At 42.4% G+C, this 14,350-nt stretch overlaps 1 protein-coding gene across 9 annotated transcripts in view; it reads left to right on the top strand.

The window, feature by feature from the left end:
* slc20a2 (solute carrier family 20 member 2) overlaps positions 1–13,854 on the top strand; it is a 45,421-nt gene extending 31,567 nt beyond the window's left edge. For 4 of the 9 annotated variants that reach the window (XM_086112326.1, XM_086112329.1, XM_086112327.1 and 1 more), the window contains exons 9-11: positions 158–343; positions 5,835–5,919; positions 9,302–13,854. In XM_086112326.1, the coding sequence (XP_085968452.1) occupies positions 158–343; positions 5,835–5,919; positions 9,302–9,466 (436 nt within the window). In that variant the 3' untranslated portion in view covers positions 9,467–13,854. Of the gene's footprint in view, positions 1–157; positions 344–5,834; positions 5,920–5,995; positions 7,049–9,301 lie in introns of those variants that run through there. The other 5 variants (XR_015101022.1, XR_015101021.1, XM_086112330.1 and 2 more) reach the window with 5 other exon arrangements.
* Positions 13,855–14,350: the final 496 nt, after the last annotated feature.

Raw genomic sequence — 14,350 nt, 5'->3', positions numbered from 1 at the left:
AGAGAGAGCGTGCCAATTGACCATTGCACGAAATATATCACCTGCGAAGAAGCAGAGACAAAGTGGGGGGGGGGGGGGGTTCTTGTGCAATGTGTCTTAAAACAGCAGCAAATAAGCTAAAGCCTAACCCCAAGCCCCCCCCCCCCCCCTTGTGCAGTAATGCCATCGGACCTTTGGTGGCGCTGTGGATGATCTATGACCAGGGTGGTGTGATGCAGGACGCCCCCACTCCCATCTGGTTGCTTTTTTATGGCGGCGTGGGCATCTGCGCCGGCCTGTGGGTGTGGGGCCGCCGGGTCATCCAAACCATGGGAAAGGATCTGACTCCCATCACACCTTCAAGGTGAGAGAGGACGCACGGGGGGGCAATGTGGCCAGCATGTGTGGGCGTATTCAGAAGACACGTTGGGTGGCCATGCTTACTGTTTTTCATTTGATTGTGTCATATTTATTTCATTTTTTAATTTTTATTTTTATTTTCATACAGATTATCTATTTTGACTCACTAACTGTGGCTGGAACGGAATTAGCCCATTTCTGATTTTAATTTAAGATCACATTTAATAGGATGACTAATTTCCACTGAATGCGTTTCCAAATGCCTGCTAATGAAGCTGCACTAATTTGTGAATGGACTCTACTGTCCGGAACATTAGTTTGGCCTTCAGACAGAGAATGAAGTGGGAGTGACATGCTGCATGTTGTTCTTCAGTTTGTCCACTTGTTACATAATGATCACGAATATATCAGAAGCTCAAAGGCTCGCTTTGTCCTGAGACCCAAACAGCGGTCAGCGCACATCCTTGACGATGTGTTCTTGCGGGTTCCCTATCGATGCCTGCTTTGCCTTGTACCTCGCCGGTATTTGTGGGGGTTTTTTTTGGGTGTGTAAATTTATGTACCCATAAACATTATTGTCCACTATTTTTAAGCTTATGGCTTCAAGTGCAATAACAGCGCAATCTAGCTTGCGTGTTTTCCTCATGCTTGTGTGTTTTTTTTTTTCCTGTATCCCCCCCGCATTCCGAAAACATGCTTGTTAGTTTCACTGCCAACTCAAAATTTTCACTCCGTGTGAATATGAGTTTGAATGAGTTGTCTATCTGTGCCCTACGATTGGCTGGCAACAAAGAGTCCGGGGGGCGGACCGAGCCGCTCACTCCAAAGTCATTTGGAATAGGCTCGACTTCTCCGGGACGCGAACGGAGGCAAACCTTATTGGAAATGAACAAGTGCTTGAATTTCAGTACTCGGAGCGACCAGCAGCGAACGCAGCTAATTTGACGACTTTGTGACGTTTCGATTGGGTGCGTTCAGCGAATTTCCGGTCATTAACTCATTGAATACCACCCCTTTTCACTGGAGCAACCCCCTCAATCCCTCGCATTTTACTGAATTTTGACTGATTTGCAAGGCCCACAGAATTTTCTGTTCTATGTCTATATATACATGCAACCTGTCAAAAGAAAGGTGAGACTCTATTCTTTCAGCAGAAAAAAAGTTTGTTTCTATCTTTCTCCGTTCGTTGGCAATCAGCATTAGAAAACTGCTAAGTTTTATGGAAAAGGCCGATTTTCTGCAGAAATCCAGAGAAAATGAGCTTTTTGTAAAAGCATGCATTTCAAGCATCATTTCAAGTTTTACACTATTTTTTGCTTTTGTGGCAGCTCAAATACCTCAATAATGTGTTCCTCCTACAAAAGAACATTACAAATAATGTTTTTGTAGCAAAATAATTTATTTGCACACACCAAAACTATTGAACTATGAACAAAAGTGCAGCTGTGGAGAAGATGGTTTTTGGCTTCCATCCAGTTTGTCACCATCGATTCATCCCACCACGTCCAGATGCACGACCTATAAATTATAGAAACATAAAAAGTTGCAAATATATCTTGCTGCAGAGTGAGGTACAATAATTTTATTTACCTTTCTTTCCACCACCAAAGCGAGGAGTCGTCATCTTTTGGCTTCTGGTTGGACAATCTGTAATGTATAGAAGTATGTACAATTACCACACTTTTATTTTTCTATTTTTTTTTATTGTTGCTTTCCACTTACATTTCAACATCTCTCACACACACACACATACATGCTCGCACACTGCTATTTACACCATTCATTCCATGTTGCTCAGCATCCAATTTGAAATGAAATGGAATATGAATTTAACACTAGTGGTTTTAGCAGAGCTGGGCGGACCAAATGTGTCCTGTTTTTTTTTTTTTTTTATACCTATGGCGACATGCAAGTCAGCGCATATTTTCATCCACATCTACGAGACGCATCAACCGTACATAAATGATGAGTGTTACTGGCAACTTCATAGTATAGCGGGGAATGTAGCGGTACATAAAAGTGACTGAGGAGGCATAAGAAGTGATGAAGTTTTGAATGGGAACTTGCAAGCTAGTCAGCAGTTACCTCCTCGTTCCAGTGGCTCTGGCGAGGACTCTCAGCTGCTTTCCGTTATGTCCGAAGGCACATATTCGTCCGACATATCGGCATCCAAATCGCTCTCCAATTCATCGTCTTCGCCGTCGTCTTTACGAGACGATTCCAACGAATCGCTGACGTGTGCCCGGCGTCGGCCATGCGAAGCAATGCGGCCTCTTTGCCGTCATCGCTGAAAGTCGCCGGGGAGACGATTTGTGGGCGATGTGGGGCATCGGGAGGCACAAAATGCTCTGCCAAGCGATGATCGCTGACGTGGAGCAAGTTCATCTTCATCAGATGAACTCGAACCTCGGCGTGAGCTATGCGGGCCGCGTGTAGCACGCCATGTTTGTGCAGGCCGACGTTCGTTTGACGGGTGCCACTTTCGATTAGTGACCGAAGGGTCATTTTATCTTCCACACAAACACCATCTCCTTTGTTGTTTTGTTTCGAGGACGCTTTTATACCGAAAAAAAAAATATTTTTTAGTTAGTTATTTCCTTTTCTCCATCGTTGCTAGTTGCTAATGTTCCAATCCACTATCCACATACGCCCCTTCTTCACTGTACGCCCTTTCTACTACTTCTGCGGCGTGATCCTGGTTGATTTTTGCACCACTGCCACCCGATGGCCATTTTTTTCTATTTAACATTGCCGTCAAGCCTAATCCTGTGGTGAGAAGTTGCATCGGACTCTCTTGCACCCTCCTCCATGAAAACACGTGATTGACGTATTAATACGTCATGGGGAGGGAACGGCTATGCGCTAATTGACGTATTTATACGTCAACGGGTGTAAATGAGTTAAGTTGCTTGACCATGCTGGCATGATCACATTTCACAACAAGAATCATTAGGTTGGATTTGCGTCGCAATTTTTTTGTTGAACTCTAAGCCCCGCCCCCTTTTTTTTTCAGACTAAAGGTTTTACTGTGAAAAATTCGGCCACACGTCACTCCATTTTTTTCCCTTTCATCCGTCAAGGATGTTTCTTTGAAAGCTCAGCCCTTATGAATATTAGTCATGACTGTTCAAGGATTCTTCTTTGACATGCGCATGCTTGTTTGTGTCGAAGCATCACAAGAGGCCGCAGGAAGTACTTTGACCTTCTGGATAAAGTGAACAGTACAAGTGGAAAGGGGAGGGAGTCACCGCATTGGGAACGCTGGCTTCAGTCCATGTACCAGATGAGGGACACCAGCCCGACTCGTCCTTTTGCGCTTCCCACTTTTCTTCATTCCATCATGCCCCGTCCATTAAACCTCTTCAGTCTGTGCTTAATGTTCTTCCTTTCCTCTTCCCTTCGTTCCCCTCCTCGTCGTTTTGTTTTCCTCATGCCTCACCTCTAAATCTCGTTCCTTCCCACATCATCTCCCAATCATTCTCACGGCCTTGCTGTCTCATTGTCCCCCCCCCCCCCCTTTCTCCATGTCTCCTCTCTCTTTGGCACCTTCTTTCCTTCCTTCCTTTTCTTTCCTAATCTACCTCCCTTTCTATCACCGTCACCGCCTGTTGCCAACGCGCAAAGGCAAATTTGCTTTGGTTCGGCGTTCCAAAAGAGCTCCTTCCTCCCGTGTCTGTTTCCATGCCTCGCTGTGTGGGAGCCAGGGCAGGCCAGTGTGTTAATGGGCTTGACTGGTTGTGCCTCTATTATGCGGTCTCACATTTGTTTGCGCCGACACTGCAGATGCAACATTGCGGCTTTATAAAGAGTTTAATGGACGGAAACATTTATTTTCTTCATTGTCAGAGATCGTTGCCGCTCTCACACGGCTTTGCCAGCGAGCCGCTGAGAAGAAAAAACGCATAGCGCCCACACTCCTACAGTTGAAGGACAGGCCCACGGAATGGGGTGGATTCATTATGAAACAATGTTGCTGTGCCAAGAAAAACATGTACCGCTTTTATTTGAATTATTTAGGACGGCTAGCTGTGTCTTTCACATCACAAGGGTCAATGAGTCAATGCCTTGCAGCGGTGGAGCATCTGGGGAAACGAACGTCATCCGACTCAATATTTGGTGTTAGTACTATTTGGGTCAATGCCGTGACTATCAAGGAGACATGAGAATATGGACAACTAAGTCACGTGATTTGTCGTGGTGCTCTTCTTCCATTGAGCAGAGTCTATTTGGTGTGAATACAACACAGACGCGAGTGTTTTGAGCTTAAGGCTCTGTTTGGAATGGCTCACGAAAGCCACCTCAAGTTTTGAGAACTCATAGTTTTGGGGTCTTGTAGGACCGTATTTTCCGCACTATAAGGCGCACGTAAAAGCCTTCCGTTCTTAAACGCTCACAGCGCCTTAAAATCCGATGCGCCTTGTGTATGGTCATTACGGTAATATTTTGACCCCAAAATGGCTCCTTGATCGAGACATGCAGACAACGTTCAAATTTAAGGCGATCGGTTACGCAGTTGAACACGGAAATAGAGCAGCGGCAAGAGAGTTCAACATTAACGAGTCAATGTTGTAACTTGCTGTTGGTTAAGTGAACTGTGTCGCTACTTTATTAAATACATTTTACTGACATGTGATCGTTCTGTTGGCATTCCCTTGAGCGTAGCTCCATCTAGTGGAGGATTGCGTCTTATAATGCCCAATGTATGAAAAAAATTACAAAATAGGCCCTTCATTGAAGGTGCGCCTCATAATCCAATGCGCCTTTTAAAGTGGAAAATACGGTATTTGCATCAAAAAGTATTTGCTCTGCTGTACAACCCACCCCAATTTACGCTGATGTATTTCAAGTAAAATCCGGGCCTGTTTAGTTGAACGCAAAGCTCTTATTCCATTGTATGAATGGCGACAGGTGGATACAGAGCTGAATTGTTCTGAGGCCCATTGAATGGAAGAGCATTTAACTGCTGTTCTGCCTGTCGCTTACATCTGTAGATGGACAAAGATACATTATTTGTCGTAAATTGTCATTTTCATACTAAGCCCAATTGGATCGTTTTCTGTGGCACACTTGATCTCTCACACACGCTGTATTTGGGTGCTATGGTACAGTTGTTGGGACTCACTCATCGAGTGGATGTCCAGGTATTGGTTTTTTTTTTTGTTTGTTTGTTTGTTTGGGGGTTTTTTGTTCATTGTCCACATAGAACAAGGTGCAAACACACAAAGCTCACCTAATCATATTTTCTATTATCATGTGTGTGTGTGTGTGTGTGTGTGTGTGTGTGTGTGTGTGTGTGTGTGTGTTCACACATTTACGCATATTTTAAATAGCAATTGCGTGACTCGCACTTAAAGCGTGCTTGCTTGGAATGTGGCCAGGCGGTGCCATCGGGCAGCCTCCCCCCCACCTCAACACCACCGCTACCCCCCACACGCTGTGGGCATTTTCAATGAAAAATGTGTCTTTGCTCCTCCTCCTCCCTCCCCCCTCCACAGTGGATTCACTATTGAACTGGCGTCCGCACTCACAGTCGTGTTGGCTTCCAATATCGGAATCCCTGTCAGTACCACACACTGCAAGGTATGACAACCCAGTGGGCCCCCCGCCCCCTACTCAGCTCGATGGCCCTTCAACTCAAGTTTTTGTCCCTCTGCAGGATTTGTTCAGGGTGCGAGGGCACGCACGCACTTCCTCAGAGGTCACCAGTCATTAAGGCTCAGAAGCACACAAAGTTCACACTCTTTTTTTTCCCCTCTTCTCCAAGGTTGAACCCAATCCATTCTAAAATGTGATTGACGCCCCAGAATTGCCGTCTAATGTTATTATCTTTTTTTTTAAACATTCTTACCTGGGATCATGCTCAACTGTGGTTGGAATTTAACCTTTCCAGGCACAGCGGCTACTACAGTGGACCGCTTATCATGTCATCAGGTTTCAGGGTGCATGAAAGGGTTAAGAAAATGCAACTTTATAGACTTGATCAAATGCAGAATTGTATAACCATAAGAAGTTCACGTGTATTTAAAAATGACGGCTTCTAATTAGATTATGAGTTAATAATTGTGAAATTAAAAAATTTTAAAAATCCCAAATTGCTCCAATGCTGACAATCATCACAAGCTCCAAAAGGATTGTGTGCAGCTGGATTCTGGTGGCCCCTTACAGATCTGCGTGTGGCCCCTCTCCTCCGCCTCTTTACAGGAATGTCGGAACCAGACCGGACCATACGAGACACCCCAGGTCATCCTTGATGACCCCCCCCCCCCTTTTTCTAAACAGCATGGTGTCTCATCCTGTCTCATTCCTCTTTTCCATTTCTCCTGATCAGCACTCGCATGGTTTGGCGTGTGGGCCCCTCCACCCTCCTGTGCTTGGTTATGAAGCAGACCCTCCCCCGCCAAAAGACCCCCCCCCCCTCCCCACTGCATAGCCCACCCTGCCCACCTGTCACAACTTGTTTTCCACTTTTTTTTTACCTCTCCCATCTCTCTCCATGTTTGTCTCTCCCTCTCTCTCTCTCTCTCTCTGTCTCTATCTCTCCTCATCTGTCTTCACAGCGGATTTTGCATTGAAGTAATGAGTGCGCTAACAGTGCTTGTTGCATCAAATGTGGGCATCCCAATAAGCTCCACCCACTGCAAGGTATCCCAGCCTCCTATCGCGAAGCCGCGCTTTAAACAAAGCTCGGCGTCGCAGTGTCACACATAGATGAAGAAATCGCCAATCACAGCTCTTCAGTTGCGGTTCTGGTCCTTTGTGCAGTTTTTTTTCCTCAAGACGGCAGACAATTACCTGATTGAATATAATAATCAGGGGACATAAATAATAACACTGGTCAACAGGAAATTTTAATCCGAGAAGATTTATGTGTCCCTAAATGTAATTTTGACACTGATTTAGAGAAATGTCCTCCTTTTTTTTTGTAGCACATTGGGTTTTTTGGGGGATCTTTTAAAATTGTGCACCACAGATTTTTCAATGCTTTGTAATTCGTAGCTATGATGTTTCAGGAAAATAAAATAAAATAAAATTGAGCGATTGAAAGATGCACAGCCCGATGTGTGTGTCGCTGGTATTGGGCGGAATCCTTGTACCTTCAAACCCTTCCGTAGACATGAGACCCCACAAAAACATCAGGTTTATTCAACCATTAACATTGCATCGTCAAAGAGCTTGAGCCATTTTCAACACTTGAGATTGGTCAATAATTTGTAAAAAATAAATAAATAAAGCAACAGGCGACGAAAATTGGCCGCGGTGAGATCTGTTGAATGCAACAAAATGTAAGCTCCTCTTCTCGTTAGGCATCTAATGGGGTTTAAAGATCGCACATTTAAAAATAATTCTCACGCAACAAGAATGGCAAAAATGGCCACTTTTGTAAATTCAGATGAGTGGCAGGGGGGAAACTGCACAAACGTCAAAACTGGTACTTAATTGAGCACTAATATGTCAATTCATAGACATCACCACTTCCCTCACATTCCTGGCTCACTCCTTAATACACCCTGACGGCAAAATGCTTCACTCTCTGATGTTTTGAGTCATATGACTGTGATTTGATTGATTGGTTTCTGGGGAACCCGCTGAAGTTGTCAGACTGAAAGAGGAACACGGATATCTCGGTTTGTTTCTTTTTCGTGCAATTAAACAGGATTTCAAGAATAGTTTCCACGCAGTGTTGACAGCTTGAGCGGCCGTTCCCCAGGTGGCCTCAGATTGATGAGGCGCCTCGAGCCGCTCCATGCTGCGATGATGTGCAATGACCGCTGGCAGGCTGTCAGCGGCACCGAGGTTGCGTCAAGTTGACACTTCATCGCCGCGTGCTTCAAATCAAAACAAAATCTTGTTTGGCCTCTGTCGTTGCACCGTCACGCACTGGCACATCGGTCCAAAACACAAACGGCGTGCCAGCGAACACATCCTCCTTGGCTTGTGACCGCACCCGCGGCCATTGCACATTCTAGTCATGTGACCTCTTGCGATTGTAAAATTTGACTCCTTTGATTCTGTGACGGCAGCAAAAGGAAGGTGAGTGGAGATAGGTTCAGTGGAGGTCTGACATGAGCTATTTGGTGTTGTTCAAAGTAAAATAAAGAAGAAGAAGAAAATAAACATTTGAATTTGATGCAACAAAAGTGCTGATTTCAGACTTCCACTTGTTACATTTATACAACAAGTGACAAATTAATTAACCGGCTTGCTCAAACTAACCAGCACGGATGAAACTGAAGTTTAGAGGCAGGCTGCAGGCTGTTTTTCTACATTTGTTTCCATTTGTTTATTCATTAATTTAAAAGGACCGATTGAAAAATGTAGTGTTGAACATACATTTCATAAAATATTTCCAAGATATTGATTGACCATTTTTAAATTATGTCATAATAATTTATCATAAAATGATATGAAAGTAGGAGGGAGATGTATGGAAGACAATTTCCGCCAGATAAAAGAAAGGACAAAGTGAAAAACAAAAAAGTCAATTATATAGAGCTTGTAAATGTTTCAATGAGATTTGACATAGTACCTAACAGTCGCTGGTGATGTAGTGGTACACTCGCCTGACTTGCGCGCGGCCAGCGTGGGATCGGTTCCCACTCAGTGATGGCGTGAATGTGGGTGTGTATGGTTGTGTGTCTTGTATGTGTCCTGTGACTGACTGGCGACCAGTTCAGGGTGGAATTGGCATTCAGCCCAAAGTCAGCTGGGATAGGCTCCAGCAATACCCGCGACCCTCTTTTGGATAAGTGGTATTGAAAATGGATGGCTAGTATCTAACATTGTGTAGGTAATATTAAAGGTTTGTTTAATTAAAGTTGATTAAATAAGCAAAATACAAATAAAAATTAAAAAGCAGCCTGCAGCTCTCTGCTGTGTCCTTGTTGTGACGTGTTTGTGCTTTCCATAGCGTGACGGCTGACAGCATTTTCTCTGGCGCTTGCCTCCCCCGGTGGTCGCGCAGGTGGGCTCGGTGGTGGCCGTGGGCTGGATCCGCTCCAGGAAGGCGGTGGACTGGCGTCTCTTCAGGAACATCTTCCTGGCGTGGTTTGTCACGGTGCCCGTGGCCGGCCTGTTCAGCGCCGCCGTCATGGCCGTCTTCGTCTACGGCATCCTGCCCTACGTGTGAGGGAGAGAGGCGCTGCCGCCAAGGAGGCCCCGCAAGTCTGAGAGGAAGTCCAGAGAGGTGCTTGCTTACTAGGTTGCCGGAGATAAAGGAAGCAGAAAAATAAAAAGGCCGTGAGGAGGGTTGGTTCAAAATCTATAGTACTGTACATACAGCTCAAATTCACGTCCCTAAAAATGCAAAACGTGGTTGAGGCAATTATTACTCCAACAAAAAAGTGTACATATTATTCCTATCGTGACACGGGATTTCGTGTGCTCAACCAACCCATCTCACGTTAGCCAGCTACAAGTGGAGGAAGTGATGATGATGACGAACGAGGGCTGATCAGACTGTCTCTGCGTCTTTATTTTTCGAACACGATACCATACAAAGAAAAAAAATCAATTGACGACAGAGTTGATTTTTTTTTTGTGTGTGTGTGTGTGTGTCTGGATGGATTTTTGATGTACTATACCGTAAATCTGTACTGTAAATACTGACCTTCAAGAGTTTGAGCGAGTGGGGTGGGTAGGTGGCTCATGATTTGTTGTATTTTTTTAAACTGTCGGGAAATGGATTATTCTCTGCACCTTTTCATCATATTCAGAGTATGTTTCGTTTTTGCTATTTTGGTGGGAAATTCATCTATGAGAAGAGAAAATTTGCTCCTTGGTGTAATATCGAGGTGTCGCAATAGGTGGCGGTAAAGCGCCGCTTTCCTGGTTGCCAACCACCAATCGAATAAAAAGAAGAGGACCTATTTTGCTGCTAAGGTAAAGGCGGCTGTATTCGAAGAAAAAAAGAGGTGATTCTCTCACGAGTCACCATGCCAAAGTCAACTATTTTAATCACCATGACGACTTTTCAAAAGGTGTACGGTGCAGCGGGAAGCCAAAACGCTCCAAAAAAAATGCTCATATCTGCCTTGTTCTCGTTTTTGTTTTCTATCCGTTTGGTGTCACGTGACAAATGTGCTCCAACGAGATGCCTCAATGTGTCATATCAAACAATAGTACAGTATTATTATTCATATCGATATTAATATGCAGAGCTTACTTATCACGTGTGTAGCTCCTCCAAACCTGCTGTTTGACTCCTAGCAAGTAGAATGACCTCACCAGTACTGATCATCATCACCAGCTTTTTAACTGGGTCATGTGACCCGTAGACGAACAAAAGCGTTAATCTTATTTTCTTTTAATTTATCTGAGCATAATCAAGTTGCTTGTGGTGTTTTGTTTTGTTTTTAATTTTTAAACATGAACAAATGTTTGCTTACGTGGTCGCCACTTGCCTTTTGTGACACGCTGTGTTTCCTTCGTGCTCAATCATTTCGTACTGTGGTGTTTACATTGTAAACTACCAACGAGTATTAGGGCCAGTTGAAAAATAGATAATCGCTCTCCGAGATTAAGGTCGGAGTTTTACAAGAATAGAGTTGGATATTTTTGGTAATCTATAAAAAAGACATTTAAAAACAAATATAGAATACTGTATATATAACTTGGGAAAATATGAATTTGTAAAAAATGTCGGAATTTTTCTCGAAATATGACTCTTTTTAAAGAAAGACTTCTTTAATGAAAATATTATTTAGTTGTTCAACTAAAATGTAAAATATCTAGCTCTGGTAAAAATGATTAATGAAGAAATTAATTTATAAAGTACTGTATACATATTAACTCTCACAGAAATACATCCTAATTATTGAATATAGGTGACTTTACTCTTGAAAATGTGATTTTCTTCAAACTTTTTTCCTAAAAATCAGATGCGTTGAAAAAACCCATAACTCTCGTAATATCGTGTAATATTACAACTAATCTAAAAGAAACACCGAATTCTCATAATATTGACTAATATTGAAAGTATACAACTTTAATCTCAAACATATACTTTTAAAAAAATGACCATTTGAAAAAACTTTGTCCAAGAACACGAGAATTCAATGTTACAGTATTGTGACTCAAATGTCCAGTTTTATTTTTGTAATATTGCAACATTAATCTCAAATAGACATCGTTTTCCTCAAAGATATACAACTTTATACTCATAATAGTGACTATAATTTTGAAAATATACAACTTTTTCCAAAAAGTCCAAAATATGAACAATTATAATTATAACATTGTCTTGATAATATGCAACTTTGTTCCCGCGTTAGGCTTTCATTTCCTGATTAATTGCTTTGTTTTGTCAGCTTGGCCCTATTACTCTTTGTTAGTATACGTATCAAGACTGGAAAAAAATGTCACCTTGCTTCATGATGCCAATGAGCATTTTCACACGAACCAGAAGTGTATAGCGAGAGAGAAGAAATGTTTGTGTTATTTTTGTAGTTGCCGTAACGCTAACCATCCCCACGCCATTTGAGCGCTACAACTAAAAGACTTTAACTAGAGAGCTTTCATCAAAACTATATTTTTCTACACTATTTTAACTGGGGGCGCGCGACGGCTGCCGATAGTTTCAAACGGAACCTCCCATGTTTGTGTTTGGATATTGCGGACGACGACATACTTTGTAATTTTGTTTCCCTCTTGTTTGGGGAAATAGCGCAGGCCCGCGGCCATCTTGCTAGCGTTAGCCGCTTAGCCGGTTGGGCCAAAACAGAGAGTGAAAAGGTGTTAAAGTTGGCGTTCATCGTGATAAAAGGTAAACTGGACATATAACTGGCCGTTACTCGTTTCTTTGTATGGGTGTGAGAGGGGCGGGGGGGGGGGGGGTCTATAATCACAGCAATAATGGAACACAATGGTGAGGCGTGTGTTAAAAAAAAAAAAGACAATTCGGGTAAAGGTTTTACTCAACAGTGTGTGTGAGGACACAACCTTTTCCTGTTTGTGTGTGTGCGCGCGCGCGTCAGGGTGCCCGGGGTGGGGGGGTCACAAATACAGCAATAATGGAACAAAATGAATTGGCAGAGATGTGTGGTCGGAATTAGTTAGCATCTGTAAAAAGGAGGATTGTTAGCCACCGACTAGCGTGGGCTGATAGTATGCGAGTCCCCCCCCCCCTTTTTTTTTTTTTTTTTTTTGTTGGCAACTCCCACCACCGTTTTGTGGTTTTGTCTTTGTCGGAGCAATGTCAGCCCTCAAAAGTCAAAAGGGAAGAACTGTCCTAAGTGGTGTTAAACATCGGCCTCTGGTGGCGGTGTGTGTGAAAGAAAGACGGTAAATGTCTCCTAGTGAAAAACATCCGAGCAATCAATATTTTTGAAAAAGTCTAGTACAGTGAACACTCAAAATCGAACACAGTATGCATTGATTGTTTCTTCACACATTTTTCCTTCAGAAAATGTGGCAATTCACTCTTGTAAAACGTTAAAACACCTGCACAGATCATTTAAAAACGAATATTTCAATGCAAAAACATGTTGCAAAAGTATAAATGCAAAGAATTAAGAGACCAAAATAAAGACTACCAACCTTTTCGATATTTTTGACTGGTTTTCATTTTTTTGCAAACAAATGCTTCAATATTTGTGTTTTTATATTCAGTAGTTTTACAAATACATGTAAAACAAACATTTTTACTGAAAAATGTCTAAATCAGAAAATAATTGTCCAGTGGTCTCTGAATTATCTGCAGAGCCATATGTTTTTCGTAAAAACAGATTTAATTTAAATTTAAAATTTTGATTTTGTTGTAATGTTTATTATTTGTCCCGTGATCGATTCCTTTTCAATATGTTGTATGCATCCCCACTAGTCTAAACACAGCATTCTGATGAATATTGTTTGTGGAATATGAGTTAATCAGCAAAATGTCAAACACATGACTTCCCTGTTAAGGAACTTTATTTTCGTTATTAAAAATTTGAGTGTTCACTGTCTAATCAAAATAATAGCTCGAAAGCGATAAATTGGCTAGGTTCAAATTAGCAGTCATCTCATGTGATTGCCAGTAGATTGCCAGATTGCCACAATGTAAACTTGTGTTGACCTCAAAGTCGAGCAACCAGCGGGACGGAATGTGCAATTTTTTTTCTCCTGCTTGCTCGAAAACATCGGTCGCGCTTTGCTGTGTAGCTCCGCCCACTCCACCGTAATAGCCCCTCCCCCCATAGTCTCCGTTGCGTGAAGCTGCCGATTTGAGCGTGATTGACCTGCGTGCGTTATCGTCGTAGAACGTGGTGGTCCCAGTCCTCGGCCGGCCTGCGGGCTATTTCCAGCTGCGTGTCGTCTTATGAATGTTTAGCGCTACTTCCTGTCCGCTCGTTGCATCACGTCTAATGTGTGAACTTAACAAACAATAAAACAAAAAAGAAAACTGTAGCCTGCCTCAACAAACTCTTACTCTGATTTGCTTCTATCGTACTGTAATGTCTTTATTTAAGATTATAGTGAGGAAAAACAATGTCTGCATTTAAACTAAATTATGGGAATTAAAATTACAAAGAACACATATTTCACTGTGTTGCCTCTTTCTATTTCGTGACTTCTTACGTTTTGTGAACCTTTCATACACCCTGGAATGGTCACCAGCCAATCATTCATACCAATGTTTAGGTTTACCATTTTTTGTATTTTTGTGTGTCCTTTCAGTTACTTCGATGAGGTCCCTGGTGTCTTGCTTGAAGACGGTTCAAATGTAAGATTTAAAAACTACCGGTAGGTTTTGTCAATTTTGTGGAACTACAGAGGCAGTTTTTTGTGAACAATTTCAAATCAAGCAAAAAAAAAAAAAAATCTGAAAAAAACGTTTTGCAAGAAAACATTGAAAAAAAAATAGATTATGTGAGAAAAGGATTCGTAAATTAGCGGAATAAGATATCAAATGAAGAAAACCCCATCAAGTATAAAAAAAGGATGACAAAACTTTGTCAATATCATATGGAAGTATCTGGAAAGTTTTACACCAAAAAGTCGTAAAAACAAGTCAATTTCCTGACAAAGTTGTACT

Source organism: Hippocampus guttulatus, chromosome 5 (assembly GCF_054856545.1).
Source record: "Hippocampus guttulatus isolate MCC_2025c chromosome 5, RoL_Hgut_1.0, whole genome shotgun sequence".
NCBI lineage: Eukaryota > Metazoa > Chordata > Actinopteri > Syngnathiformes > Syngnathidae > Hippocampus > Hippocampus guttulatus.
The sequence above is the reverse complement of the archived record's forward strand: the minus strand, read 5'-3'. Positions and strand labels throughout refer to the sequence as shown.